The following is a 26,782-nucleotide window of genomic DNA, read 5'->3' as shown; positions in this document are numbered from 1 at the left end:
CTAGTTAAAAAGTCATTTTATTTGGCAGTGAAGAAAAAAACTGGCTTCTATTCTAATCTGTAACTTATTTCCATTAAACATTTAATTACACCCCTCCCAGATGCACGAAGACAAGCAAGCCAGAGAAATGTCATGTGTCAGCGTCCAGCAGCGGTAATCACCTGGGCGCGGGCGCTGCGGCAGATTACCGCAACGGGGAACGGGCGTGATGGGGCAGGAGCTGGGATTGCACATCTTACTGTCGTCTATTGCTTCATACCTGCTAACACTCTGCTGTCTTCTTTCATTATATATATATATATATTACATATAATACATTTTATTTATTTTCTACAGCAGATATAGTGAATGCACTATATTTTTTATGCGTTTTTCGTTTGGATTGGACAAAAAAAAATAAATTTGACGCCACCCACCTTGACATCCTCACAGCAGATTTGGGGTTATTTACAGAGAACAACATGTACAAAAAAATTGGCCTGTGCAAAGTTTCTTTAGCAACACTGCTGTAAAAGTACTGTACTCAGCTGGACTTTGTCAATGAGGAGTGAAAAGAAGCAGTCCTTGTTCCTCTACTATGTCACATAGCCAAGCAGATACATATAAGTCACTGACGACTGGATGAGTGCGCACCACTGACTGAGCACATAAAGAGAAGCCCCACCCCCTTCACCCACACAGCACAACCAGACCCTCCTCTCCAGATGGAGTCAACCAGATTTGCAGTTTGGACGCTGTGCCCGAGAGGGGTGTGTGGTTAGCAGCAACAGTGACATCAAGCAACATGTGATCTAAGACTTCTTAAAGCTTGTCAGCTCAATAACCCAGTACAGTAGGTGAAACACTAAAAAATACTTTTGTATCGGTTATTTAATATTTTCTTCATTTAAACACTTAAGAATCTATTTTGAAGTTCTAAATGTAATAAAATAATGTAAGGGGACTAACATGATTAAAGAGAACCAGAGATGAAGCACCCTCTTGTATTTTACCTTATAAATCAGTGGGAACATGACAGTAAACACCTAATCTGCCCTTTGTTTCATTGTTCTCTGTGTAATCTGACTGTTATCACGTCTGATAAGAATCCTCGACTGAGAAGTCAGGCTGCTCCGTCTAGCTTTGCTACAGAAAGATTATAGCTAAGTATGTATTCTGTGGCGTTATTTCAAGCCCAAGCCTGCCCCCTTGTGGCTTTGCTATAATGACTCAGCTATAATCATTCCCAGCAAAGCCAGATTTAATTGCTCAGTCTGGGATTCTTGTGACTGCTGCTAACAGACACTTTTAGCAGTGAGGGTGAAACAGAGAGCATGGTAAGTGTTTTCTCTAATGTTCTTACTGATATATATGGTAAAATACACAAGGGTGCTTCCTCTCTGGTTCCCTTTAAATATGGAGGTGTTTTGATGAGACCAATTTGGGTATTCCTATTTTAGGAGTACCTTTGTTCGAACAACATCTAGTGGCTTAGAGCCAATAAGAAGTAAGACTATACATACCGGTGTATATTTTTTCACACTTTTTTTTTGAAAATTCTTACCAATAAGTAAGAAAAGGTGCGTCTATAATATATTAGATTTCTTCTCAGTCTCTGTATATTACCAGTGAATGAATGACAGAGATACAGCCAAAATCTGATGCTTAACCTGAGGCAAAAAAGCCTTCCAAAATCTTCATGTGGGATCTTCAAATTGGCCGTTTACCTGGTTACTTCCATCAGATACACTACAGAGTAATCCCAAGAAGGGACTGAAGTAGTTCTTTCTATTGCACACAAAAATGCCCTTTGTGTAGCTGTTAAAAGTTAAAAACCTGTAGTTTTTTTTTCAAGTTTTAATGAGAAAAAAGTTTACAGGGTCTTTAAAGTGGACCTGAACTCTAGCACAGCACACAACGCAAAGTCTTTATTCCACATATAGTAGCTGAAGAAATTCCTTGCTGAATGCTCTGCTGTTTGTTTAGTCGCATAAACATGTCTAATTAGTTCGGCAAGAGGGCTCTCTCTCCATAGAGTAAACACTGAGTCTTAACCCTTTCATTGCCTTCTGCGAAAGAAAAGATTTTTAGGATTTCCATAAACTGTAATGAAATTATTTTTTCCATACAGGTTAACATGCTGTGACTAGTCTTTTAGAGCAGAGATGAAGTTCTAAGTTCAGTTCCACTTGAAGGCATTTTTTGCTGTTGGTGTCCATCTTTTTTGGATAAATTCCAATAGCAATGGTACCATAAAAGTGAGCTTTTTTTTTCCAGTAAGGACACAGATTGCAATAAAAACCCCAAACATTCAAACCCAGCTCCAAAAAACAGTTTGGGTGGAGTTTTAGGGCCCGTTTCCACTAGTGCGGTGCGGAATCGCCGCATATCACCGCTGACAAAATCGCATGCGGATGCGATTCCACATGCGTTTTTTGCCGCGATTTCGCATAGGCAGGGTATATGCGATTTTAACCATGTCACTGCCTGTGTCAATTTACATTACTTTCAATGCGAAATCGCACGCGAAATCGCGGCAAAAAACGCATGCGATTTCCCTATTAAATACATTGCCTGCGATTCGCCTGCATTCCACACGCAGGCGAATTCTGCAGGGTCTACCGTGCAGAAAAATCCTGCACATAAAAACGCAAATGAAAACTGACAAGTGGAAACAGTCCCATCGACTTGTATTGCCTATGCGAATCCGCATGCGTTGTCTGCATGCGAATTCGTGCTAGTGGAAACGGGCCCTTAAACAGAGAACACTGAGCTCTGGTTTCCTAAAATAAAAATATAATTTTAAAATAAGTCTTCAGAGCAGATCTGGGCCACAGGTGAGCGACTTCTGACTGTGATCATGTAAAAAATTCTGAGTGCAACTTATTGCGGACTCCAAAGAACTTAGCCCGATTTCTAATTTATATTGATTAATACTCATTTTCAGCAGTCCTTCTGGTTGTAACAAGATACAAGGAGGGGATGTGGAAGTAGAATAGTCATTCGTATGTCGAAAAAGGTCCAGGATGAGCGAACAGGAGGCGTGTCTATGACAGCAAGAAAAGGAGTAATCTGATTGGTCCATATCCTTTCTCCTAAAGCGGTGTTCCCTGGAATTAATTTTTGGGCACATTTCGGTGCCCCAGGAAAACCATCTTCTCTGGTTCCACCACAAACATGAAGTAGAGGTTACTGACCATCATGGCGAGGAGAGGAAGGAAGGTCAGGCCGTAACCAAAACTACGGAACGGGCGGCTGATGGCAAAGGACAGCCAGTAGAGAAGCCTGGGAGAATAGGAGAACAAACAAAGAAATTTGTCAGTAAAAGATTCTATACATCTCGATATATAAGACTCCTGTGTTCCTGCGTCCTCCTCCTGTGTCCGTTCTTTTGCCCTGGATGCGCATGCACGCGGGCGGCCATTGAGACAGGAGGAGGACAGAGCTAGGGGGGTGGGCGTGTGCAGTTTAGCTATGCAGAGTTTTCTCCCCCGAGCATTCTGGGAGACCAGACCAAGCATTCCACAGTGATGCACCTGCCAGCAATTAAGCTGTAAAAGTAAATCAGGGAGAGGAAACATTTTATAATGGACAAACACGAGGACTAAATAACTGAATATTGTAAAAAAAAAAAATTAAATAATATACAGTATATATAAAATGTATTTTTTTCACCACAGTTCCTCTTTAAAGAAAACCTGTACTGAAAAAAAACTTCCCCTGGGGGTACTCACCTCAGTAGGGGGAAGCCTCTGGACCCTATCGAGGCTTCCCCCGTCCTCCTGTGTCCCACGGCGGTCTCGCTGCAGCCCCCAAAACGCACAGGCGACAAATCCAACAGCCTGTTCAATATTTACCTTTCTAGGCTCCAGCGGGGGCGCTGTTGTGGCTCTTCTGAAGGAGATAGGAGAAAATAGCCGATCTCCGTCGGGTCCGCTCTACTGCGCAGGCACAGGAGACTTACAGGAGACTTGCACCTGCGCAGTAGAGCGGCCCAACGGAGATCGGCTAATTCCGCCCATCTCCGTCAGAAGAGTGGATACTGCGCCTGCGCTGGAGCCAAAAGGTAAATATTTACATCGCCGCCACCCCGGGAGGATTTTCTCCGCCGCCGTGGGTCCGAGGAGGACGGGGGAAGCCTTGATAGGATCCGGAGGCTTCCCCTACCCAAGGTGAGTACCCCCAAGGGGAGTTTTTTTCATTTCAGATTTTCTTTAATAAGACAGTACTAGCTCAGCGGGAAATGGACTACCGCTCTTGGGTACATACACACGGCATGCAAATGTCTTTAGCTGTGAGGCTCGAACTGAAGAGACAAGATTGCAGCGTGCAATTATGAGAGACAATTCGCACCGGCAAAAATTGTACACACGCAACAACATACTGAGTCATCTCACAACAGAAGCAGTCTGCCACGGACTTAAAAAGTGATCGTCGCCTGCTTCCAAGCTGTCCGTCTTCTACATTCGTACACACAACACAACAACTCTAAATTGCAAGACTGTTTGCACTACAAAAGTTGTGAGGGATTGAACAGTTTGATCTCTCATGCTAGGGCTTCTCTGCAGACAGTTTTTGTCACTTGCTGCGTACACACGGAGCAATTGTTGCACAAACCGTCCTCCGTCGCCTGTCTTGAGAGACAATTGTATGCCGTGTGCAGGGGCGTAACAATAGACCCTGCAAGGGATGCCTTTGCAGGGGGGCCCAGAAGCCACAGGGGGCCCTTGGGGGGAAAAGTTTGAGAGACTGACAACTAAGGGCATGAAGAGAAAAAACGTATTCTGCTCTCGTACCATTATTATATTGACTACATGTGTCCACCACACAGATAAGGAATCATACACACTTTGGAATTTGTACACTGTCCCTGCTCCCTAGGGTTCGTAAAAAACATCTGTCTTAAAGAGGAACTCCAGTGAAAATAATGTAGTAAAAAAAAAAGTGCTTCATTTTTTACCATAATTATGTATACATGATTTAGTCAGTGTTTGCTCATTGTAAAATCTTTCCTCTCCCAGATTCACATTCTGACATTTATTACATGGTGATATTTTTACTGTGGACAGGTTATGTAGCTGCTCCTAGCTGTTTTGGCTGTTAGAGACAGCTGTAAACAGCTAATTCCTGTCTGTGAACATTGTTACATTGTGGCAGTTTGCCCAGAGTACCGCGGTACTCAGAGCTTCTTGTGGGAGGGGTTTCAGCACAAAATCAGTCATACAGCGCCCCCTGATGGTCTGTTTGTGAAAATCATTATATTTCTCATGTAAAAGGGGGTATCAGCTACTGATTGGGATAAAGTTCAATTCTAGGTTGGAGTTTCTCTTTAAGGTCCGTACACACGCCGGACTGGAGGCAATGACGGGTCCGTCGTCACCTCCCGCTGGGTGGGCGTTCCAGCGACAGTCCGGCATGTGTACAGTCTGTCGGCGGACTGATACGGCTGTTTCTGAGCGATCCGCCGGCAGTTGTACACTGTTCCTTATCAGCAATCACTCCAAAGAGATTCCTAGATTCTTATCACACACAGGCTAATGACCTTATAGTGTCTGATTACTTTTACAACACAGCAGAGTGGGTAAGGGTGATGTCTGACTGTCCCTGCTTCATTGAGAGCTTGTGTCTCATACTGAGTCCAAGATCCTATAATAACAGTATCAATCAGTGACATTCTGAATGTTTTGCCAAAGTGACAGTGAATATTATATCTTATGTTCAGCATGTCATTGTTGTTCCTCCATATAGCATGTGCTCTCATGTAGTAAAATAATACGGCTGTGTGTGTGTGTATGTATACGGTATATTGGGAACAGAGCTGCAACGAGGGACTTGTCAGCTGCAAGGGGCTGGAGGAAGCCCTGGGTAAGTAGATCTGGGGGTAGCATAGATTGCCTGACATTTCCTTTAAGTCTAAGGGTTTTTATCTGCATGGGGAAAACACATTGGCCCTCAGTTTTCCTGTGCAGAAAGCGAGGGAGGTGGGGGGACCCATCCAAAGTTTTGCGGGGGGGCCCAGTAACGTCTAGTTATGCCCCTGGCCGTGTGTATGGACCTTTTCGCTTGCAGTGTTGCAATCCTAGCAAAGTGTACTGACCAGAATAATTGATGGTGGGCTCCAGTCAGATGCCAGGTGGGCGGGGATGCGGAACAGGAGGGATCCCCAAGACAACGAGCAGCCTAAATAGTCTAAGAATTCAGTAAGCTAGTCCCCCATAAGCTTTATTCAATTTTTCTACTTGATTCAGAGATACTTTATCTAGTTACTACAAACTGGATGTATCTACTCCAGTTTGCAGCTCGTTCCCGCAAACAGGAGGAAAAGGCACGTCCTTTCAATCAACGGCAGCGCACATGCACCCGATGCTCGTTCGCTGGGCTAATTTCTCAGCAGTGATTGGTGAATGGAAACAGGAGTTCCCATAGCCAATCAAAGTGCCAGTGAATGAATGTTTATGGCCACAGCCAGAAGATATGTTCATTCATTAAAATGTAAGTAAAAAGTAAAGTTACACAATTCACAAACACTTCCTGTGAACACAGGATAAATTGTGTAATGCCATCTAGTGGACAAAAATAGTAAAAAAAAAAAAAAATAGTAAAAATGCATTACAAAACACATCCCCTACAGTTATTAACCCCTTCTTCCCCCTTCCCAATAGTTGCCCAAATAAAACCTGTAAAATAAAAAAAGCCAAATTGACAGCATAAAAAAACAAAACTATAAATAGCTACCTTTGGGCTTGTAATTATTGATCGAGTACAGTGAGAAAACACAGAAAAAAAGCACACCTTTATTTTCAAATAACTGTACAAGGAACATAACTGAAATGTTGTGATAGTCGGGACCAATGGGCAAATAAATTATCTGGGTTTTATCTACAGTAGCATTGTTTATTTTAAAACTAGATGATGAAATTGGAAAAATTGTGTATTTTCTTTTCCTAGTATAAACCACAAAGGTGTGATAAGCAGTCACACACAACTGTATCTTTCCTTCAAGCCTGGCACCCAAGACCCATCAGCATCCATAAATGCGTGTCTAGTGGATTTACAAAATTGGATGAACACCAGCTGGCTGAGGCTGAACTCTGACAAAACAGAGGTGTTGGTGGTAGAGGTGGTCCACACATGATGGATAAAGTTCAAAACCTCAAACTAGCAATTGTGGGAGATACCGTGACCGTACAGTATAAAGATTCTGTGCGAAACCTTGGGGTGATCCTGGATGGAAATCTAAAACTCAGACAGCAGGTATCAGCTGTCGTCAAGTCTTCCTTCTTCCATCTAAGAAATATAGCGAAAATCAAACACCTTATCCCAGCTGAAGACCTACCTGCCCTGGTTCATGCATTTGTATCCTCCCGCCTAGACTACTGCAACGCCCTGTTCATCGGATCTACAGAAAAGGTTCTGCGCCCCTTACAGCTAGTACAGAATGCTGCAGCCAGACTCCTAGCCAATGCCCCCCGCAGCTCACACATCTCCCCAGTACTGCAATGCCCCCCGCAGCTCACACATCATCCCAGTACTGCAAACTCTTCACTGGTTGCCGGTAAAATGGAGAATCAATTTTAAGATCTGCCTGCTGACATTCAAGGCTCTAAACCACATGGGACCCAAATACATAGCGGATCTATTGGAACTTTATGCCCCTCCACGCACCCTCCGCTCTGCCAACAAGCTGGTTATTCCCAGGATACACCTAACATTTGGTGCTCGGGCCTTTTCCTATGCAGCCCCTACTCTATGGAACTCACTTCCACAATCAGTCCAGAGAGGTTCCTTCTGTGGACAGCTTTAAAAAAAGGCTGAAAACTCACCTCTTTTCCCGAGACTTTAAGACTGCATAATGCAGAGTCCCAGCACTTTGAGTCCCCAGGGAGAAAAGCGCTATAAAAATATTATTGTTATTAAGTTATGGCCAAATGAATGGTTGGAGCACTGACAGGGGAAAATGGCTCTTGGTGGGAAGGGTAAAATAGCCTGTGGCATGAAGTGGTTAATATAAACTGTATTCAGCTTGATATAGGGCCAGTTAAATTACCGGTACTTTCTCCCAGATTAAATAGCATCCCACTGACTATCTTTTGTGAGGGGTAAGGGACTCTTTCCACCAGGTGGCATCCGCTTCAAAAAGCCTCTTCTGTGAAAAGATTGTGCTTTAAAGAGAACCAGAGACGAAGCACCCACTGGCGTTGTGACGGGGGTGCGGGGGGTGCGACCCGCACCAGGTGGGGTGACCCCAGCCGCCCTAGAGGGGGTGCGCTGCATATAGGGGAGAGGTGCAGCCGCGGGGAAGGCAGCCCGACCTCTCCCTCCCTCTCCCAGGGCTGCCCTCCGTGCTCCCCCCTCCAGAATTCATACAGCAATGCGCAGGGGAGCCGGTGTACTAAACGACTCACCTCCCTGCGTTCCCATCGCCGCTCAGTCGCCGCTGATCTTCTCCTCTCCGTATACGCTGTTACACACACTGCTTCCGGCTAAAAGGAGGTGGTTTTTCACCCCGACCCTAGCTCGGGATTACCGCCAAGGAGGTTAAATGCGAATTTTCTCGCAAAAAAAATAGTGAAAATTTGCGTTGCTATGCGATGCCATTGCAAAGCATTATACGCGAATCGTGGCCGATACGCATTGAATATCCTGAAAATTAAAGGATACATCCTGGCAGCCATCCTGTGCCCTCGCCGGCAGCTCCGGTGGCTCCCGATCTCCTCCGCTGCAGAAGCCGACCTCGCCAGGTCGGCTTCTAGGTCGGCTTCTTCTGCACTCCAACGTGTGGCTCACGTAGTTGCGCTGGCGTGGAGGAGACCAGGAGCTGCGGTGAAGGACACAGGACGGCTGGCAGGGGCTGGAGGAAGCCCCAGGTAAGTGGATTTTTATTTAGCCTGGACGTATCCTTTAGGCCTCTTGCACACTGCATGCATTTCAGATTCCGATTCCGCTTTTTAATCACTTTATACATCCGATTCAGACTCCGATTTGCAGTGTGCAGGGAGCAAACTGCAAATCTGAATCGGATGTAAAAACTGATTAAAAAGTGGAATATGAATCGGAATCACTTGCAGTGTGCAAGAGGCCTTAAAGAGACACTGAAGCGAGACTAAATCTCGCTTCAGCTCTCATATATAGCAGGGGCATGTGTGCCCCTGCTAAAACGCTGCTATTCCGCGGCTTAACGGGGGTCCCTTCACCCCCAACCCACCCCCCGCAAACCTTGGTCGCAGACTTGGTCGCTAATTTCTTCTTCCTGGAGGCAAGGGCTAACGGCTGCAGCCTGCCTCCCAGCGCGTCTGTCAGACGCGCATCGCCGCCTCTCCCCCGCCCCTCTCAGTGAAGGAAGACTGAGAGGGGCGGGGGAGAGGCGGACATACGCGCTGACAGACGCGCGTGGGGCAGGGCTGCGGCGGTTAGCCCTGCTCCAATGCGGAAGCACTCCCCCGCATTACGGAGGGGATTTGGGGGGGCAGGGACCCCCGTTAAGCCGCGGGATAGCGGCGGTTTAGCAGGGGCACACATGCCCCTGCTATATATGAGGTCTGAAGCGAGATTTATTCTCGCTTCAGACTCTCTTTAAGCAGGACCTCAGGACGAATGCTTACGAAAATTCGCATTGAATGGAAACGGCCCCATTCACTACCATTTTTGCTAAACTAATGCAAATTTTCGAATACAAAACACACACGTGGAAACCTAGCCTTACCGGTTTAGTGACGCCTTACATTGTTTTCCAGAATCTCACTTATTGATCTATGATCTGTTATCTGTGCATCATGTCTGAATGAATCACTGCTCTCTGTGATCCATTTCCTTCCTGTCTTTGTTTATAGCTCACCTCACAGCTGATGCACACATAATAGATCACAGAGATGAGAGTCAGATATGTGAACAATGCAGCCACACAAAGCAATGGAAATGAGATAGGAGGGAGAGGCCCAGAAATGCTGACTGCTGTGCTAGTCGAGGTGTACAGATTGCTGCTAATCTAATGCACAGATAAATGAAGGGCAACTTGGGGTTCTCAGATCTCACAGAGTTGTGTTATAGCTGTTTATTAATGCAGGGGCGGGACTACCATGAAACCACCTTAATTATGTGATTCAGGCGTCTAAATCTAGGGGGCGGAGTTTGGACAAAAATATTGGGCCTCCAGGTGCCCAGTCTTCGTGACACACACACCACCCTCCTCATCCACAAATCCCTGTCCTCATTTGACCGGTGGGACCTGCCACCCTTCCCTATGACATCATAAGCAGGTGATATATGCCTCTTATCGAGGCATGCTATGGTAAAACCCCATCACCGGCGAGAGATCACCATGGCCAGTCAGAGGGGAAGCTTTGACACGCGACCAATCAGGCGGGGGGTGCTGGCACCAGACCGGCCAATCAGAGCCTGCTCCTTTTGCCCAACCGCCATTGGGCCAATCTATACACTCGACCAATAGCAGTGACATCTAATAGGTCACTGCTACTGATCGAGTGCCGTGATTGGACCAAGGACGGTGCCGTGGTCCCGCCCGCCAGACCATCGGCACCAGTTATCAAAAGGAACAGCAGGCAGCTGTGATGATTGGCCATGGTATCCTCCAAAGTTTGCTTCCGGCAATAGAAAGTCTAGAACCAACCCTGATAACATAATTTATGTCACAATTTTAAAGGACAATTGTAACGTAAGAATATGGAGGTTGCCAAATCTTTTTCCTTTTAAACAATACCAGTTGCCTGGCTGTCCTGCTGGTCTGTTTGGCTGCAGTGTTGGCTTAATAACACCAGAACCAAGCATGCAGCTAATCTTGTCGGATCTGACAATAATGTCAGAAACACCTGATCTGCTGCATGCTTGTTCAGGGGCTATTGCGAAATGTATTAGCGGCAGAGGATCAGCAGAATGCCGGGCAACTGGTATTGTTCAAAAGGAAAAAAATATGGCAACCTCCATATACCTCCTGTTACAGTTGTCCTTTAAAAGAAAAGGTTACCGTATATAATTTTATAATACAGAAAAGAACTCTGCCACCTGTGTTGTATGCGTGCTGACGAGCGCTACAAGCCTATTAATCTATCCGGCATGCTCTGGATCCGGCTGGCGTATACCTGGCGTTTACATTCTCATTATATAATCACAGGAGCGGCTCAGCTGTCCACATATAGGAATATCACCTTCATAATTACCGTATAAACAGCAGCATACAAGGAGGGTGAATCATAGCGTGGCATAACGCCAGCCTTGTGACACGTGACATATGTGACAGAATACCCAAGCAAAAACAAAACATACACACTTTGACACTTTGGGCTTCCTCCAGCCCCTCCAACCTCCTCGCTCCCACGCCTTCCTCTTCTGCCTCTCCGTTAACCCGGAACTGGCCCTGGAAAATTCTCCAGTCGGCGCATGTGCAGTCTGGCCAAGCGCGCTCCCCTGTCTCGCTCCTGTTGCCAGGAGTGTTTTACTGCGCAGGTACAGTACACTCCCGGCGACGTTAACGTGGCGGGAGCGAGCATGTGGCTGTGCTGTGCGTAGTAGGCCCAGGACCGGAGGACTTTACTGGGCCAATTGTGGATGAACGGAGAGGCAGAAGAGGACGGCGCGGGAGCGATCGGGCCGGAGGGGGCTGGAGGAAGCCCCAGGGGTGTATGTTCTCTTTAAATTCCCCTCAGGTTCCCTTTAATGCCTACTACACATGATGAGATTTCCTGCCAGATCGATTATATTCAACATGTCCGATCTGATTTTGATCGATTTTTTGATCAGTTTTTCGGAATGAGTGAAAGGAAAAATCGATCGAAATTAGATGGGACATCTTGAATTGGATTGATATGGCTGTATGGGATAGGGGCTTGGAGCGGTACAAGACAGTAACCAAGCAACTCGGGGTGACCCAAACCACAAGGAGAGTATAGGGGACCAAAAGAGACCGAAAAGCCCTCCTACTGAAAAGCAATGCTCAGTGTATTAGTAGTCATATGTGGCACTTACTGGGCCAGAGCAAAGAGGCAGGTGAGCAGGGGGATGAACTTCAGGTGGTCCTGCGGCAGGTAGGTGGACAGCACCGCCAGGTTGAAGAAATAGAGGACGAATAGGAATGTGCCCTGCTTAATGAACCGTCGATGTATCGTCACCTCCCTCTCCCGGGGTTTAAAAGGGTCGTAGGAAGAAGCGCAGAGACGCGAGACTCCATGGATGATAACACCTGCGGAGAGAAAAGACGAAGACATCTGAATACCGTTCTACTGGAGGACTCTGCTGCTCCCCTATATAACACCCCCTCCTGCTATACTATGTGTTGCTGGAGGACTCTGCTCCACCCACTATCTAACCCTCCTCTCCTGATATACTCTGTGCTGCTGGATGACTCTGCTCCTTCCTCTAACTCTCCTCTCCTGATATACTCTGTGCTGCTGGAGGACTCTGCTCCTTCCTCTATCTAACTCTCCTCTCCTGATATACTCTGTGCTGCTGGAGGACTCTGCTCCTTCCTCTAACTCTCCTCTCCTGATATACTCTGTGCTGCTGGAGGACTCTGCTCCTTCCTCTATCTAACTCTCCTCTCCTGATATACTCTGTGCTGCTGGAGGACTCTGCTCCTTCCTCTATCTAACTCTCCTCTCCTGATATACTCTGTGCTGCTGGAGGACTCTGCTCCTCCCCTATATAACACCCCCTCCTGCTATACTATGTGTTGCTGGAGGACTCTGCTCCACCCACTATCTAACCCTCCTCTCCTGATATACTCTGTGCTGCTGGATGACTCTGCTCCTTCCTCTAACTCTCCTCTCCTGATATACTCTGTGCTGCTGGAGGACTCTGCTCCTTCCTCTATCTAACTCTCCTCTCCTGATATACTCTGTGCTGCTGGAGGACTCTGCTCCTTCCTCTATCTAACTCTCCTCTCCTGATATACTCTGTGCTGCTGCAGGACTCTGCTCCTCCCCTATATAACACCCCCTCCTGCTATACTATGTGTTGCTGGAGGACTCTGCTCCACCCACTATCTAACCCTCCTCTCCTGATATACTCTGTGCTGCTGGATGACTCTGCTCCTTCCTCTAACTCTCCTCTCCTGATATACTCTGTGCTGCTGGAGGACTCTGCTCCTCCCCTATATAACACCCCCTCCTGCTATACTATGTGTTGCTGGAGGACTCTGCTCCTCCCTCTATCTAACTCTCCTCTCATAATATACTCTGTGCTGCTGGATGACTCTGCTCCTCCCCCTATCTAACTCTCCTCTCACAATATACTCTGTGCTGCTGGATGACTCTGCTCCTTCCTCTATCTAACTCTCCCCTCCTGATATACTCTGTGCTGCTGGAGGACTCTGCTCCTCCCCTATATAACACCCCCTCCTGCTATACTATGTGTTGCTGGAGGACTCTGCTCCTCCCTCTATCTAACTCTCCTCTCATAATATACTCTGTGCTGCTGGATGACTCTGCTCCTCCCCCTATCTAACTCTCCTCTCATAATATACTCTGTGCTGCTGGATGACTCTGCTCCTTCCCTCTATCTAACTCTCCTCTCCTGATATACTCTGTGCTGCTGGAGGACTCTGTTCCTCCCTCTATCTAACTCTCCTCTCCTGATATACTCTGTGCTGCTGGAGGACTCTGCTCCTTCCTCTATCTAACTCTCCTCCCCTGATATACTCTGTGCTACTGGAGGACTCTGCTCCTCCTTCTATCTAACTCTCCTCTCCTGATATACTCTGTGCTGCTGGAGGACTCTGCTCCTTCCTCTATCTAACTATCCTCCCCTGATATACTCTGTGCTGCTGGAGGACTCTGCTCCTTCCTCTATCTAACTATCCTCCCCTGATATACTCTGTGCTTCTGGAGGACTCTGCTCCTCCCTCTATCTAACTCTCCTCTCCTGATATACTCTGTGCTGCTGGAGGACTCTGCTCCTCCCTCTATCTAACCCTCCTCTCCTGATATACTCTGTGCTGCTGGAGGACTCTGCTCCTCCCCCTATCTAACTCTCCTCTCATAATATACTCTGTGCTGCTGGATGACTCTGCTCCTCCCTCTATCTAACTCTCCTTTCCTGATATACTCTGTGCTGCTGGAGGACTCTGCTCCTTCCTCTATCTCTTCTCTCTGGATGTTACACATGGAACAGGGGGCTGCACATGGCATGTGAGGGGGCTGCTGTACATGGATGTTACCACAGCAAACAAATGTTCCCATATAGGACTCGACCCCCGTTGTACTCACAGTACATGGATGTTACACATGGAAGAGGGGGCTGCACATGGAATGTGAGGGGGCTGCTGTACATGCATGTTACACATGGAGGAGGGGGCTGTACATGGAATTAGAGGGGGACTGCTGTACATGGATGTTGCACATGGAATGGGAGGGGGCTGTTGTACATGGGTGTTACATATGGAAGAGAGGGCTACTGTACATGGATGTTACACATGGAAGAGGGGGCTGTACATGGAATGGGAGGGGCTGCTGTACATGGATGTTACACATGGAATGGGAGGGGGCTGCAGTACATGGATGTTACACATGAGGAGGGGGCTGCACATGGAATGGGAGGGGCTGCTGTACATGGATGTTACACATGGAAGAGGGGGCTGTACATGGAAGAGGGGGCTGCAGTACATGGATGTTACACATGGAATGGGAGGGGGCTGCAGTACATGGATGTTACACATGAGGAGGGGGCTGCACATGGAATGGGAGGGGCTGCTGTACATGGATGTTACACATGAGGAGGGGGCTGCACATGGAATGGGAGGGGCTGCTGTACATGGATGTTACACATGGAAGAGGGGGCTGTACATGGAAGAGGGGGCTGCAGTACATGGATGTTACACATGGAATGGGAGGGGGCTGCAGTACATGGATGTTACACATGAGGAGGGGGCTGCACATGGAATGGGAGGGGCTGCTGTACATGGATGTTACACATGGAAGAGGGGGCTGCACATGGAATGGGAGGGGCTGCTGTACATGGATGTTACACATGGAAGAGGGGGCTGCACATGGAATGGGAGGGGCTGCTGTATATGGATGATACACATGGAAGAGGGGGCTGCACATGGAATGGGAGGGGCTGCTGTACATGGATGTTACACATGGAAGAGGGGGCTGCACATGGAATGGGAGGGGATGCTGTACATGGATGATACACATGGAAGAGGGGGCTGCACATGGAATGGGAGGGGCTGCTGTACATGGATGTTACACATGGAAGAGGGGGCTGCACATGGAATGGGAGGGGCTGTTGTACATGGATGTTACACATGGAAGAGGGGGCTGCACATGGAATGGGAGGGGCTGCTGTACAGGGATGATACACATGGAAGAGGGGGCTGCACATGGAATGGGAGGGGGCTGCTGTACATGGATGTTACACATGAGGAGGGGGCTGCACATGGAATGGGAGGGGGTGCTGCACATGGATGTTACACAAGACAGTTGGCTTAGAGGTGTGAGTATGTAAGTCCAGCCTTGACAATGGCAGCTCTCATGCAGGGAGGACACACCCAGCAGGAGTCAGCTGTGGAACAATGACGAGTGGAAACATACAGAGATCAGCAGGTCTGTCACTTAACATGCAAATAATGCCCCATTTACTTAGAGGATGTTATAAAGAAACATTTGCATGGAAGCGTATGTTCCAGCAGCCAGATTGGAACGCTGACACCTTCATCCATATTCAGTGCAGGGCTGCCTCCTCATCCCATTAAATAATGACACATCTAAGTTATACAGGTTCTGGGGCTTTTCACACATAATCAGTGCTTACATTGCATCTAACTAGCCACAAGGCATGTATAATTCATATGTACCGGTATTTAAAGGGGTGAGGTGGCAACCCTGATTCAGTGCCTTGAGCTGCCTGAACCAGGAGGCTGTTGTGTTATTGTAACTTTAACTCGTGTTGTATAGGCATTTATCAGCATTTGACTGAGAAGGTGCATGCTGGTTCCAGGGCACACATGGCACTCGCAGAGATGCTAAATGGGATATATCACCGGAGCAGGAAATAGCCAGAGGCTCCGCAGAACTTTGGCCGCCATAGGCACCCATACTAATATTGGATACTATGGGAAATTTAGCGGGATAAAATAGCTGGCGCTGGGGCCACTTGCCACGCAAACTGCAGCTATAAATAGCGAGGGCTGATATTTAGCATTTTTTGCAAGGGGGACAGTTAAAAAACAGCTGAAGTGAGAAGTATATGTAGGCTGCCATATTTATTTCCTTTTAAACAATACCAGTTGCCTGGCAGCCCTGCTGGACTATTTGGCTGCAGTAGCCTTTGAATAACACCAGAAACAAGCATGCAGCTAATCTTGTAAGAGCTGACAATAATGTCAGAAACATCTGATCTGCTGCATGCTTGTTCAGGGGCTATGGCTAAAAGTATTAGAGGCAGAAGATTAGCAGGGCTGCCAGGTTACCAGTATTGCTTAAAAGGCAATAAATATGGCAGCCTCCATATCCCTCTCGCTTCAGTTGTCCTTTAACTTTTTGGTTACGGTGGTGTGACTTACGCAGTCACTGCTCTGACAACAGATTGTGGCTGGGAAGTCAGACAACGGACTCCTCCCTCACACAGAATCTTAATTTTACAGAGAACCAGTCTATAAATTAAAGCAAAACCATGAACTGAAAACAAACTCCTGAAATAATTAATTGCATGAGTAGTACTAATGGTAATTAGAACATTAGTAACAGAACAGTCTCATTTTTATTTTCAGATCTGATTTTTTTTTTCTAAACAATGGCCATGATAGTCTAATGCAAAAATCTGTTTATTAAACTGCAAAACAAACATTAATAATGACCCTTTGAACTTTTCAGCACTAATAAAGCTTATCAACATTGTTTCCTTAGCCAGATAAAAGTGTTTTGCTTTCTATTTACTTTTCAGGATATGGGCTAAATTCAACTGTTTGACTTTCTTATTTGCATAGATAACAGAAGTAGTTAATGCTAGGTACACAAGATACGATTTTCTGTTAAGGTACCTACACACGTCTGATATTTCTGAACGACTTGTTCAAATCGGTCATTTGAACGACAGTTTGGCGTGTGTACAAACGATCGTTAGTCTGATAGCAGCAGTTTTGACTGATCCGCTTGGCGAATCTGTGGACTAACTTTCCTTCAAACAACAGGTCCGTGCATGTGTACAAACAACTTGTTGTTTGAAAGTCTATTAATTTGACACTAATAGACTTTCAAACAACAAGTCGTTTGATCAGTCATTTGATCTAGTCCATTGTTCTATCAAGTCCATTGACCAGTCAAACAACATTTAAATTAGCTGTAATTAGCATTTCAAACATTTTGTCGTCTGTGTGTACAAGGAGTTTGAACGACTTTTTGTTTGAATGACAATTGAATCAGACGTGTGTATGCACCTTTAGATTTGCCAAATCCCTTGATTTTTTCCAACATGTCCCATCTTAGTTTCGATCGATTTTCTGACCGATTTCCGTTAACTTCTATGGAAATCGATCGGAAAAGTCAATAGGAATTAAGATAGGACATGTTAGAAAAAAAAATACTGGGCTGCATAAAAGGGAGTGAATAATTGCAGCATCTGGGCGCCTGAAGGAGGTATTGGCTGCACTTAAGGGACAGGAGGGGTTAATAGCTGCAATACTGTATGCAGTGCGGTCATTAGCCCCTCCTCCTGAGCCCCAAGTGCAGCCATTCACTTTGCTGGGTAGACTTATACTTGAGTCAATTAAAAATTCCAGCTTAAGAGGGTTAAATATTGGAGTCGACTTATACACGAGGTCGACTTGTATTCGAGAATATACGGGTATGTTTGTTTAATCATGCCAGTTCTGTTACATTTCAAGTACCTCCTTATTTCTACGTGGCAAGCACTAAAGGCGAAGAAAAGAAAAAAAAGAGGTAGGCATCTCTAAAATTTCAATACAGAAGTACCTCAGTCAAATAGTGTACGATTAGAGAGGAGCTCTCGGAATCGGAACAGTTGAGAGTTCTGCATCTGAATTCAGCTGTTCAAGTAAAATCACGAAAATCAGAAACTAGACTGTTTCGAGTACTGCATTCCGTTCTGACGATGCAAAAATTGGCTTTCGGAAACAAGAATTTTCAACAAACACGGCTTTAACACAATGGCTAGGAAAGTGACAATTTTAAATTTAGAATAGAAATAGAATTTTCAGCCCATAGTGATGTCAACAAAATGGCAGCCAGAGATTCCTCGTTCCCCGGAGGCCACACTAAAGTGGCAGAATGAGTGAGTAGATTTTTAACATCATTGGGGGGGTCCAGGAGACTAGGACATCCCTTGCCCTGTCCCCTGGACCCTTGATCCATGTGGAAAACCACTTGCTCTGCCACCGTGTGTCCTCCGGGGACCAGGGATTCTACAACAGCCATCTTGTCGGTGTCACCGTTTGCCGAAAATTCTTGTTTCAGAAGCCAATTTTCACTTTCCTAGCCACTGGGTAAATGCTGTCTTTGCGTAAAATATTTTTTTTTACGAAGCCAATTTTCGCATCGGCAGAACTTGCCACATTGACTTCAATGAAAAATGCCTTTGCAACATCAAAATTCAGTATTTGGCGAAATCGGCATTCAGCTGTTACGATCAACCCTAATTACGATTCTGCAGGCAGTCTAATTTGGCCTCCAATCAAAGCCCAACTGACACGTTGTAAAATAAAAACCTTCCCATATCAGAAAATGCTAAATCTTGAAACATTTTACCAGCGTCGGACTGGGAGATGGAAAGACTGAGGAAATCTAACTGCTGGCCAAGCAGCAGTAACCCTGTGTTATCACTCCCAACAGAAACCTGCAGCAAGTCTTCACTGTGAGCAGCAACACCTGATTACTGCTGCTTGGCCAGCAAGTGGATTTCCTCAGCTTCTCCAGCTCCCAGTCAATGCAGTGTTGATTTTACCCTCTACTGAGCAAGTACCATATACTTTTCTTACCTAGAATGATCGGGAATGAAGCGAAGGAGGCACACCGCAAGGTATAAACAAGCCTGGTGGGTATGTCTGGCATTAATGGGGCATCAAAAGGCAGCCAAGCATAGGCCGCATATAAGAAAGCAGGAAATATAATCATGGAAGCAACAAAGGAACCCAGGATCTTCAAGCAGCCAGTGCTCCATTGGCAGATACTTGGGTTGGCATACTCCCCATCCCCTCCTCTTCGGAGATTACGGAGGAGCGGCTCACACTCCGGCTCTCCTCTTTCAATGTCCACCTTCTCTTGTTCCAACTGGACACTTTTCTTCTGCATGGACTTTTCCTCTGGATGTTGGACAAAGAAAGCTGTACTAGCCACCTGGGATATCTTGTCTTCTTCATTACCTTTTGATAGCACATCTTCATTGGGTTCATAGAGTCCAGCGTTGCTGAGTCTTGTGATACATTCTGGAGGTTTTCCATTGTCCGGGTAGGGCAACGTTACCTGGGCATGACATGTATATTCTTCTGAAGAAATAGTTTGCCTTGACCCATCTGAATCACTTCTACTCCGGTTGGAGTGGTCAGAAGCGCTGTCCTCACTGGTCAAGAGCTCATCGCTCTCTTGGTCGTTGACGTCGGTTTCTTCCTTCTTCTCCTCACATAAATTGATATAGTTCTCTACGCATTCTTTACAAAGACAAGTTGGGCTGCTGTGTTTACGACAGGGCTTTGGTGATGTCGGCAAAGCCTGGTCAAAGTATACAGGACTTTGGTCCTTATCTTCATGAGGTTGGGTACCATCTTTGGTACCCATTTGACCACTATCTCCATCCTCTTTATTGAGGAAAACATCATCTTTCACCTCTGCGGACTTTACAGTATCCTCAGGGTCTTTATTGTCCTTTGGAGTTTGTAGGACGTTCAGCTCATAAAAGCCAACAGTTCTCAACTTCTTCTTTTCCTCGGCTGTTTCCGGTAAGCTTAAAGAAGCTGCAAGATTCTCCGACTTTTCTGGGGAAGAGTCAAGTTTAATCAGCGTTTGTTGACCTGTATCCATTTTCAAAATTAACAATTGTGGATTTTTTAGGCCATTAAATCAACTTTGACAGTTTTTTTTTCCAAATTCCTGTAAAGTTTGGATGAATTCTTGTTTTGAAAGCGTCTTGAGCCTTTCAGCTTAAGGTTGTATCAGTCCATCTTTCCATCTGTTAATAAACCAAAACAAGTATAAATATGACAGAATAAGCAATATTATTTTTCAGCATTACAGTGATTTTTCTTCTTCACTTTGTCCTTGTTCAGAAGTTTTTCTTTTTTGTTTTGTTTTTTTAAAAAACTAAAAGGTTCAACTTCTTTCACACCATATAAATGTTCCGCACCCTGAAATATAGGATTGCAACAGTGTTTTAAAGTCACATCGTAGCAGTGCAACATACACTACATAGACTTTATTCTTGTACCGTGCGTTGCCTGGTAGGTAGGTAGCCCTACTGTGAGAAGCAGACAGCTCAGTGGCTGTTCAAAGTGCCCCTTTCTATCGCTCTCCCTCCATTGCGGTGATGGCTCCCTCCCTCTGCAGCAGTGAGCAGCACCTATGAGAGGACACTCACTCACCAGCACCATGCATTCCAGCACTGACACCACACTTCAGTAGCGTCCCCGCCATAGTTACAGTGCTCCCGCACAGAGTGAAGTACTGTAACCATGGAGAACAGAGGCGCCAAAAGAGTAAAAATAGATAAAACTTTTAAAACATGCGGAGGCAGTGGTAGACTTACCTCCTCCAAGTAGACAAAAAAACGTATTAACGTTTAAAACATAGAAAATGTATATCAATACATGTTTAAAAAAATTATATCAATAGGTTTATATCAATATGTAATCAAAGTTCTTTGCAACGGGTTTCGCAGGTCTGACCCTGCTTCATCGGGCAACGGGGTAGGAGTGTATGGCAAATGCAGGTCTCAGTCTGGGCCAAGTGCCTCTGTTCACCTTGTACTATACGAGACCACCCCTAGTGGAGGGGTGTTACCCCTTTCTTCTGATCTAAGGAGAGCGACTTCTTAACTCTGAGTGAGGACAGGCTTAATCTCCCCACCTGCTGTTACAGTGGTTGCCTGAGTAGTTACCTTGGCTTGTGAGTATAAAGATAAATTATCACCAATTCATCCTTACCAGTACATACTACACTAAGTCATTCTTTATTTGTTGCCATGGAGAAGACACTGCTGCTGAAAAACATGGAGCTGGTGAGGGATGGTCTTCCTATCTATTGGTATACACTATCAAATATCGTCTAAGACGGTAATGAAATTATAATTCTTCCAGCTTGCATGCAGCTTGATAGTGGGCTGATCAAAAACGACCAGGAAGAGCGTTGATTTGGCTCAATTTCAAGCTTTCTATATTTGCATGAAATGTGCATACAAGCTGGAATCTCAGGACTTCTTAGCATCTCGTTGGCCATTTCCAGTTATGAGTAATAATTAAAAAGATTCGATCTGCCTTAATCATAATCATACCACATGCTGCATGTGTCCTCTCCTCACAACTGAAGGAGGACACTTTTTGTTTTTTTATGTTAGAGTCCTTAGTCATCTCCCACTTGAAGCTGGATTATTTTGGAGTGTGGCAGAAAATGGCCGCCGATGCTCAGAGATGGGCCGAGTCACAGAGGAAGGAGACGGCTGCAGGGCTGTCCGGACAATCGCAATCAAGGCGAGTGAGAGGCGGCTGCAGGAAGCCACCACACCTTCTGACGCCGTCTATAGGAGCTTCTTACTGAAGCTGGAATAATAAGGCGCAGTGACGCACTAATAAAAGGACAAAGAAATAGTGTGACTCCTCATTTATAATGGCTTCTGTAGCCTGGAAGAGCCTCGCTGATATAATATAACAACCAGAGATATCAGCTCCACTCCCAAATAATAATGATACCAGTAACTTGGAGCTGGGCCAATCCAAACTGACAGGAAGTAGTTCTGATTGACTGAATTGTAATTTGTTACAATTTAGGTGAAACATGTACACAAGGCAGACCAGAATTATCCTCATCTCATTGACCATCTGCGATGGCCCGGGGTCCCTGCCGGGCATCCATCTGAAAATGGCGCCTGTGAATAATGGCGCACAGTGTTGCTGCTAATCCGTTTGCCGCTTATCGCTATTTAACGTTAAAGCCTTATTGTTATTTAGCGTTAAAGCCTTATTGTTATTTAGCGTTAAAGCCTTATTGTTATTTAGCGTTAAAGCCTTATCGTTATTTAGCGTTAAAGCCTTATCGTTATTTAGCGTTAACACACAGAACCCTCTCTGTACCTATCCCTAAACCCCCCCAGTGGTGCCTAACCCTAACCACCCCCCTGGTGGTGTATATTGTACTGTAACTATACCTAACCCTACTCTCACACAGAACCTTCCCTGTACCTAACCCTAACCACCCCCTTGGTAGTGCCTAACCCTAAGACCCCCCTGGTGGTGCCTAACCCTAACCACCCCCTTGGTGGTGCCTAACCCTAAGACCCCCCTAGTGGTGCCTAACCCTAAGACCCCCCCCCAGTGGTGCCTAACCCTAACCTTGACAGTGTTGCATTAAATCCATTCACCATTTTGCAGTTAAATAACGTCTGCAGTTTGGCTTATGTAGGGCGCTATTGATAAATAACGTTAGTGTGTGCCGTTTTTCTTCTTTTTTTCCCTGTGCGCCATTATTATGCAGTACTAACGATAAATAGCGATAAGCGTATCTTTTTAATGCGGCACCATTTTTATGCATAGGCGCTGTGCGCCATTATTCACTGATCCCCCCTGCCGGTGCAGAGGCCGACCTCCTCTACTGCGCCTGCGCAAGCGCCGCTGTCAATCAAGTCCACGTTGTCCGTAGTGTACTGCGCAGGTGCAGAATGCTCCCACCGACAAGAACACAATCAGGGTGTGCACAGTCAGGGTCGCGGATGCGCAGTATCCTCTGACTGGCCACGACCAACCAGCTTTAAAAGGCAATAAATATGGCAGCCTTCATATCCTTCTCGCTTCAGCTGTCTTTTAACCTCCCTGACGTTTTTTTTTTTTTTAACACGCAGCAAACACTTTGCTTGCTGTGCGTCCTACCTGATTGCCGCCGCTCACCGCCAATCCGCCGCTACGTGCCGCTAGCCTAGCCAGCGCTAGGCTAGCTACATGATTTAAAAAAAAAGAAAAAAAAAGAAAGAAAGAGTGCAAAAAACGTCCTGCGGCCGCGGGAATCAGAACGCCAGGCAGGTTAATGTCAAATGAGCAACCCCCTTCCCAGTGCAGTATACTTTACCTGTCCGTGTCTGCTGCTGTCTCCGTCCCCGATCCACATGCACGTGACCCAAGGGGTAGCCAGTGTATACGTAGCACATGTGTGACGCCACACATGCACCCATGTTACTCTGCCAACCACGTGGGTCATGTGTATGCGGTTTGCGGACGGATCCTGGAGCCACTGGCAAACATGAACAGATAAAACACTGACGAGCAGCGGGGGAACATTTGATATAAGGACAGCGCCGGGGACTTCATCATGTTTGCCGCTCATCACTCGCTGTTACCGCCGCGCATCCGATCGACCACAACAGCCCGACATCTAGCAGCATGTCTGATCAATCAATACAATCTCTGTCCGAAATTGGTTGCATCATTGATCAGATTTTTTGTCAAGAATCAATTTGGGGAATCGATTCCCAATAGTTGAATCGAATCTGCAAGCGGTCGACTAAATTATTGTGTTGTGTGCAAATATTTTAGACTCTTCCAAACTGAATAAACATATCCAAATTAAAATGTAATTTCCAGACACTTAGGCCTTGTTCACATTGCGTTCCATTTAAGTGTCCGTCCGCATTGGGCGGTTTTTGACGCATATTTTTTTTCCAATTCCCGGTGCTTGGGCGGGCGATTCGTTTTCGTGCTTAGCAGTTTTCTAAGTGTTTTTTTCCGAGTGGTTTTGTAATTCACTCCCTGACGCAAGTCCCGGAAAAGAATAAATACAATGTATTTATTTTTAAAAACGTGAGCGCAATCGCCTTATTGCACGTTTTTGTATGCACTTTCCGATTTCCCTATACCTTCCATTGAGACAATCTCCCAAAAATGGTACACGCACTGCTTTGCTAGCTGCACCGCGCACGACCCGCACTGATGTGAACCTCCTCATCAGGGATGCGCAACTACACCAGTGCGAATTTACGCATCGTAGTTCATAGGTGCAGTTTCAAAACTACGCTTACGAATTTACGCGTACGCCCACTATGCGTAGTCAACAAGTGTATTGTGTAGTGAACTACGAAAGCGTTACTCGCGTCTAATATTCCACGTGCGATTCTATGCTTACAAATTTACGCTTTGGAAAGGGGAATGTACGCATAGAAGATTTCCCGACATATGCATTAATGCGTAACATTTTCTGCATACGGGCATAAGCATCCGCATATACTACGCTTCGCACTACGCGTAATTGCGTATTTTTAACGCGTAGTCTATGAAATGCATACAAAAGTAATATTTGATTTCGAAGCCGTAGTTTGGCAAAGTGTAATTGCGTAAAACTACGCGTAGTTCCAGCGTAGCGAAGTTGGCTCACCACGACCATCCCCGCTTCTCATAGACATTCATTGTCCACACGGTTTTTGTTTTGAAAACCGCACGTGGGCGAAAAAAAGCCATAAACTCCTGCAGTGTGAACAAGCTCTCAAACAAGATGATTTTGGCGCTTTTATTTAATTGCAAACTGAAACAATTAAACCAGAATGGCAGACGTTACAATTAGATTGGACCTTTCCTTATCTGATCCGTATTCTATCCTCAATACAATCAGACATTTTTTAGTAGATAATTATCGATAGTAAAGGGAAACTTGGTGTCACCTGCGTGGCCGTGGGCATACCGAGAGCGTGACATCAGGCGAGTCACCCAACCTTCCCCGCACTGACTACCTGACTAATCGACCGGTAACACCAGTTACTGCCCAGAACGTATCATATAGCACTAAAGAGGAGTAACCTATAGCTCTCACCTGTCCTGGCGCAACTTTCCGAAGACTAACAGCAACTTTTAACCATTAACAAGTTAAAGGAAACTCAAAACTAGTTAAAAGAGTGCTTGATACAAACCAAGAAAGAACAGACAAAAACCACTTCAGTCAATCAATAATACAAAAGCCAATAAAAAAAATTATTGTTATTTTATCACTTCAAATAAAAGTATTAGCAGCAACAACATGTTTTAAACTCATCTAAGACCTCTTGAAATACTGTGGCTAGGATTACAGAGATCAGCCCTCCATATTGTGGCCAACAGGAAATGCCAGGGGTGTCTGACCAGCCTGACTGTCATGGTGGATTACACACACTTAAAGGGCTCGTCAAACCATTACAAAAAAAAAATAGTGATAATGATGTAAGCCTGGACATACCTGAGCAGGGATCCCGGAGTCCTCAATCCCTCTCCTGTACTGCAGCCTGCTTACCTAACACAACACCATCCAACACGGCTTCCGCTCCACAGATTATTTACCTGCACAGGTTCAACCTGTCCTGAAGGGGGCGGGGCCGCTGCTGCAGGAGGTGGATCTTTCTCCTTAACCCTTTCCGCCTCATCCTTACAGAGATGAATCATGAATGTAGTAAATCTGAATATAATTTTGCCTTATTAAAACAGAAGGCTTTAGTAGTTCACTGACTCATTATGAGCTATCTGGGTATTCTGGGTCTGGGAGCATACTTGGCTGTATACTCCCAGCTGCAGAATACCGGCTGCATTATGCGTTTCTGCGCTTTTCTGTGCTTTTTTTGTTGGGGGGGGTTTGTATGCGTTTGCATTCTGTGTTTTTTTTTTTCAATAATCCCCATTTTTCAATGGAGAAAAAAACAGCGTCAGGCCAGGCGACTGCTAATCGCAATCACTTAACGTTTTTAAAGGCGCATTCACACGCGGGCATTTACCGCTAATTGCCATATGTTGGCAATCGCTAGCGCTTTTTAAAGCACTTGCGCAATGTTAACTATATAGCAGTGATCTCATTGCCGCGATTGCCAGCGATGCACGATTAGCGCTAAAAGCAAAACGCGCTACCGGCAGCATTTTTTTTTTAGCAATTTTTGAGCGATCGCGATTGCAATGTATTTCAGTTGCGAATAGAGATTGCGATTGAAAAATCAGTAGCGTTTTGCGTTTGTAAGTATGAATGGGCCCTTAAAGCCATTTCCAGTGATTTTAGAAGCGATTTTATTTTAGTGCTTGCGTTTTTTTAAAGTGATTGTAATTTCCATTTTTGTTTTGTTTCCGGTAGTGAAATCACTGCAAAATTGCGCCAGCATTCTATGCCCGCAGTGCGGATACTGCTAATAGAAGAGTGGCAGAAGAAGGACGGGCACCGCGACACAGAACAGGTAATGTGTAAACGCACACTTAGGCCTAGTGCACACCAGAGCAGTTCGGCTGCGTTTTGCGATCCGCTGGCGGGTGCGGATACGCTTGGGTAATGTATTTCAATGGGCTGGTGCACACCAGAGCGGGAGGCGTTTTGCTGAAACGCATACTCCCGGGGTGAGGCATTTTTTGGATTGCGGATGCGTTTCTGCCTCAATGTTAAGTATAGGAAAAAACGCAAACCGCTCTGAAAAACGCCTGTTCAGAGCGGTTTTGCAGGCGTTTTTGTTACAGAAGCTGTTCAGTAACAGCTTTACTGTAACAATATATGAAATCTACTACGCCAAAACCGCAAAATGCTAGCTGAAACGCTACAGAAAAAGAAGAAAAAGCGTTTCAAAATCTGCTAGCATTTTGCGGATCTGCTAGCGGGTTTTGGTGTGCACCAGACCTGACAGCACATTTACCATAAACATTGGGGGTTTT

The 26,782-nt window shown here is 45.7% G+C and overlaps 1 protein-coding gene across 1 annotated transcript; it reads right to left on the bottom strand.

Annotated features, from left to right (window-relative positions):
* On the bottom strand, nt 1-25,455 carry TMEM79 (transmembrane protein 79). Its single transcript, XM_068252193.1, has 4 exons — nt 25,341-25,455; nt 18,923-20,109; nt 11,959-12,172; nt 1-3,264 (listed from the first exon to the last, which is right to left on the bottom strand). The coding sequence occupies exons 2-4, from the start codon at nt 19,959-19,961 to the stop codon at nt 3,096-3,098; spliced, it is 1,422 nt and encodes a 473-aa protein (XP_068108294.1). The 5' UTR covers nt 19,962-20,109; nt 25,341-25,455; the 3' UTR covers nt 1-3,095.
* Between the last annotated feature and the right edge of the window lie 1,327 nt (nt 25,456-26,782).

This window comes from Hyperolius riggenbachi, chromosome 9 (assembly GCF_040937935.1).
Source record: "Hyperolius riggenbachi isolate aHypRig1 chromosome 9, aHypRig1.pri, whole genome shotgun sequence".
Lineage (NCBI taxonomy): Eukaryota > Metazoa > Chordata > Amphibia > Anura > Hyperoliidae > Hyperolius > Hyperolius riggenbachi.
Note: the sequence above shows the minus strand (reverse complement) of the source record. Positions and strands in the feature narration are given on the sequence as shown.